The sequence below is a fragment of the Lucilia cuprina genome, chromosome 4 (assembly GCF_022045245.1).
Source record: "Lucilia cuprina isolate Lc7/37 chromosome 4, ASM2204524v1, whole genome shotgun sequence".
NCBI lineage: Eukaryota > Metazoa > Arthropoda > Insecta > Diptera > Calliphoridae > Lucilia > Lucilia cuprina.
Window position 1 is genome coordinate 21,583,724 of NC_060952.1, and position 5,360 is coordinate 21,589,083.

A 5,360-nucleotide genomic window follows, 5' to 3' on the forward strand; every position below is an offset into this window, starting at 1 on the left:
AGTTCTAGTTCAGTTCTAGTTCAGTTCTAGTTCAGTTCTAGTTCAGTTCTAGTTCAGTTCTAGTTCAGTTCTAGTTCAGTTCTAGTTCAGTTCTAGTTCAGTTTTCTTCCAGTTTAGTTCCAGTTCAGTGCAGTTAATAAAAAATTTTGGAATTGGAGCTTTTAAAATTCTAAGAACTTTATTGTTAACATTCTCTAAATTCTCTGATCCAAAGCGCATCTATAGCATTTTCTTCATTAAAACATCAACATGAAAACAATTTTGTTCTTTATGTTGTCGCTGTTGATGTTGCCGATGTTGCACACGCTATTATTGTCCTTGTTTTGGTTGATGACGACGTGAACGACACTGAATGCTGTGAAATGTTGAAAGGAAAAGTAAGGGAGTGTAAAACAGCAGAAGGAAAAAATTAAGAAAGAACCACTTAAGGGTTCTTAACTTAATTATGAAATGAATAAAAGCATTTAAGGGAATATCAACAGACGACGGAAAATATTAAAACACATGCAACAACAACTCAAATAAATACACAAAAAAGACTTGATAAAAAAGGAAAGGAAACACTCATGCCCCCTTTGAAGTTGCAAATTCCATTGGATAATTTTTGAAGTTTTAATTAATAATTTTTTGTGTTTCTTTTATTTGTACTTCAATTTATTAAATGTTTTTATGACAATGATTTTAATTTTGTTTATTTTTTTTTTTGAAGTGTCATAATATTTTAATCTAAAGACAGTATAATGATGTATTTAAAAACTTACCAAATGTTACACCATTCGTTTGTTTTTCTTTATCCTTTTCCTTATCCTTATCCATTTTTTCGCCGCCCAATGGCTCGAGTTCTATGCCATCCATTGTGGCCACTTTGTAGTCTCGTTTTGACATGTTGCCACAACAAAAACCGCAACATAACATTTGACCAATTTTGAAACCAATTTTTCTATTTAACTAAATGTACGACACAGGAGTCTTGTAGGTATGTGAATGAGTTTAGGAGTAGGATAGTAAGTATCTGTGGTATGTTGAGTTTAGATTTTAGACTAGTGTTTCAGTTAAATGTGTTGTTGACTGGTAAAGCTAGAGCTCTTTACTACTTTAGTGACAGTGGTTAAAATAGTGTTTAATTTTGATATATACTTTTAATTTTGTTGGATTTAGTTTTTTGTTGTTACTAAATATTCGACTAAAAAAATTAGACTAGAGCTAGAGGTGTAAATGATATTTATTGTAAAGTGGGATAAAAGGTGCAAAATTGGTCCAATATCTGAAAAGAAAAAAAGTTAAATTTTAAATAAACTAACTATTAATAGTTTTAATAGATAAAAGTCTAACTATTAGAGTTATATAATTTTAAACTGTTTTTTTTAATAAATTACATGTTACACGCACTAGATAGAGTAATATTTCAAATCGATTAATCAATCATTCATGTCTTATTTAACAAAGTTTGTAACACAATTAGTTTATTTACAACCTTGAAACAACTGATTTGTCACCTTGAAATAAAGGCAATAAAATTTTATGGATTATTTAAACAAAATGGGTTTAATTTTCCAAACATTTAACTGCTAAATAACTTCAACCAAAGACTTATATTAAGACACTGAATAAAATCTGATATGACATTAATCATGACTACTTAGTTCATTCGTTGTTGTTATGTGTGACATTTGTAACCCAATACAGTAGTAAGAAAATTTTGAATAATTTAACTTCCTTTTTAAATAAATAAACCTAAAAGTAAATGTCTAACATTGGTTTCTTTAACATCAAAGTGTTGTTAGAAACAAATTTGACATGTTTTCTTTCGACATTCAGGGCTTTGCGTAGAGCTGTTTAAATTTATTACAACTATAAACTGTAGTATTTTGTAACAAGGTAATTCTATATACTTACATATATAATACAATGAAAATAAACAGAACCTTATTTAGTTGTATATGACTATTGGTAAATCTATTATTTTCCTTTTTTATACAATTATGTACATTTTTATAACATCCGTTTCAATATTAAGTAGTGAAGTGAGGAAACTTTATTTATACCCTTCACCTTCGTGAGAAGGGTATATATAAGTTTGTCATTCCGTTTGTAATTTCTATAATAATATTTTCCGACCGAATAAAGTATATATATTCTGGATCCTTATAGGTAGCGGAGTTGATTAAGCTATGTCAGTGTATCCGTCTGTCTGTCCGTCTGTCCGTCTGTGTGTTTGTTGAAATCAGTTTTTAGAGGACCTCAGATATCGACAAGATCCGAATCTTCAATAATTCTGTTAGACATGCTTTCGAGAAGATCGCTATTTAAAATCAGCAAAATCGGTCGGTAAATAACGGAGATATGAGCAAAAATCCGAGACAACCTCTGAAAATTTCATCAAAAATGTCATATTTTTTCATGCTTTGTTAAATAAGAAAAAGATGTACACGTGTGTGTCGATGTATTTGGGTTTTCAGCTGTGTATTTCGTTTTGTATGTTTGGGTGCTGTTGGCGTCATTGAGTTGTGTATTTTGTTTTGTTTTTGTGAATTCTGTTCGTATATTTGGATGTAGGTAGGTTTTATTACGTTGTTTATTTTGTTTTTATGTGTTTTTCGTTATGTACTTATGTTTAGATGTTCGTTGGTTTAGACGCCTTGTGTATTTTGTTTTTTATTTCGTTTAGCGTTGCTGTTATTTATTTTGTTTTGCTCTTGGCATAATATTAATATAGTCGGAAAAAAATTTAAAAAACTAATATGTTTAAAATACACTATGGTAAAGGGTATATAAGATTTGGCACAGCCGAATATAGCACTCTTACTTGTTTTTGTTTCAAAATAAATTTGCAGATTGTTTGAAACTTTGATCAAATAAACATTTAAACTTTTAAAGCAAGTAAGAATTCTGCATATATTTCGCTGTGCGAAATCTTATATACTCTTCACAATTGTGTGTTAAAATTAACAATCAGTTCGTGGCCTCCAGTGCTAGGTTCGATAGGTCCTACCTGAGGCACTGGTTAAGGAGCGTACAACATTTCCGATAGTGGCCTAAGTGTATTTCTTCGGATTTGATGTATATACATCCTCCTTTCAAACTAACTAACTAGCTAACAATAGACTAGATTATTGACTATGTACATCCTCCTTTGAAACTAACTAACTAACTAACTAACTAACTAACTAACTAACTATCTAACTAACTAAATAAATAAAGAAGTACTAGAAAATCCCGTTTGAAAGATTTCAAATTTAATTAGGAAGCTGCTTGTTAAGATTTGAAAATTACCAATTGATGAACAGAAAGGACCAAAACAATCACTCCTACAGATTTTAATTTCATCAGTATATGTTTCAAGGAGCAAATTGCATAAAAATTAAAAAAGTCGAAGAATGGATAAGTTTCCCTCTTTAATATTATACAGAATTCAAAAAGTACATTTTGAAAAACGAATAGGTACCAAAAGTCGTCCTTTATGGCCTCTCATTTAAACCGTATTCTACGGTTTAAATCATAAATTAATGTTTCCAGGTTTAATATTAAAGAAATATCAAAAAGTACTTAAAAAAAACGAAAAAGTACCAAAATGTTTTATTTTATGTTCTTAGTTAGGTTCAATACTATAGAAATGTTCAAAAAGCACCTTCAAAAAAGCCCCATTTTATGGGTTCTCACTTAATTTGGAAGCTACATACCTTATACCTCATGTTCCAGATTAAATACTATATAGTACATATTGAAAAACAATTAAGTACCAAAAGTCTTTTTATAAGTTCTCATAAGTTTTTACTCAATTCTATACATACCAAATTTAATGCCAGAGTTACATCCTATATAAGCAGATTTTATTTTTAAAATTATTATTATCTGCTCATATATATGTTATTTATGACAAGATTTTGCAGATTTTAAATAGTAAAGTTCTCGAATGCATTTCTGACAGAATAGTTGATGATTTTGAGTCCAGAAAATAACTAGGGTATGCAGGACAGACAGAAGGACGCAGAATATATGTATATACTTTATAGGGTCGGAAATTTATATTTATATTTATTAAACAATTAAAAGCTCTTGATGTAAAATATTGCAGACATGACAGAAGGATCATTATTTGCCCGATTTGTCACAATATTGAATACTCTTAGATCTATAACTGAAAATAATAATTGTATTATTTGAATGTTTTAATATTCCACTCAGACCATTTTCACTAAAATAATTTCCTTACCACAAAGGTAAAAATTTAATCAAACCTCAAAATAAACAATAATAAAATAATATATATAAATCTATGTAAATTTTGTAGTTTATTATTAACGGCCTAATGTTGTACAAATTGTATTATACACAAAGTAATTATACATGTTTTAAATAACCTTGAATGACAACGAAATCTAAAATTACCTCATTTTATATTTGGTCATATGCCACCAAAAGAAACAATAGATTCCCATAACTTTGCCATATTTATTTACAATGACTAATAATTCATTTTGTATAAAAAAGTTTGATATTTTATTTGTTTTATTATTTTCTGTTTGTACAAACAAGCATTCGTAGACACTCTTGAGTTGCAATAAAAAATGCATTCTAATGTTTTTTTACATTTTTACAAAATTTTATCCTTTTGAATAACCTTTTTAGACAACTTGAGTGTATAAGGTAAAAACAATAAATAAGTTTTTTTTTTTGTATTATTTCTCTGTTTTTCCTTGTTAAGTTTATATAAAGCAAAGGTCTAATGGGGCCACTTCTATATAAATACTGTTGAGAAAAAGTTTTTGATTTCTTTTTTACAGAAGTCAAAGAAATGTATGTTTGTTTGTTTGTTCTTGAATCAATACCTGTTTTAACAAACCACGTGAAAAGTCAAAAGCAAGTCAACCAAAACCTACAAACTCACTAAGCCGTCAAACCAACTAATCCACCATTCTATTAATCGTCTACACTTTTAGAGTCTTTCTTCAATTCTTTATTATAATGGCCACTTGAGATCTTTTTGAAAAGCTAACAGCATCAGCTACCATATACATTTGTAATTTCTTATTCCCATTTTATTATTTTTTTTTCCTCTTTCTGTCAGGTGCTTTGGCTGTTTTATTATGTGTCTATAAAGTTTTCTTTTGTTTTAAGTTGTGTTTTTATACCCGCTAAACAAATAATATTTGGGGGGTATATTGATTTTGTTATACCGTTTGCTAATACATGGACATATTGAAATTACACCCCCAATAATGTATTTTATATCTATCTACTATCTATCTATATATCTATCTATCTATCTATCTATCTATCTATCTATCTATCTATCTATCTATCTATCTATCTATATATATATATCTATCTATCTATCTATCTATCTATCTATCTATCTA

The 5,360-nt window shown here is 28.5% G+C and overlaps 1 protein-coding gene across 4 annotated transcripts in view; it reads right to left on the minus strand.

Annotated features, from left to right (window-relative positions):
• LOC111684713 (endoplasmic reticulum aminopeptidase 2) overlaps window positions 1–5,360 on the minus strand; it is a 53,664-nt gene that overhangs the window by 38,523 nt on the left and 9,781 nt on the right. For all 4 annotated transcript variants that reach the window (XM_046948953.1, XM_046948952.1, XM_046948949.1 and 1 more), the window contains exon 3: window positions 762–1,264. In XM_046948953.1, coding sequence (XP_046804909.1) covers window positions 762–915 — 154 coding nt within the window. In that variant the 5' untranslated portion in view covers window positions 916–1,264. The remainder of the gene's footprint in view (window positions 1–761; window positions 1,265–5,360) is intronic.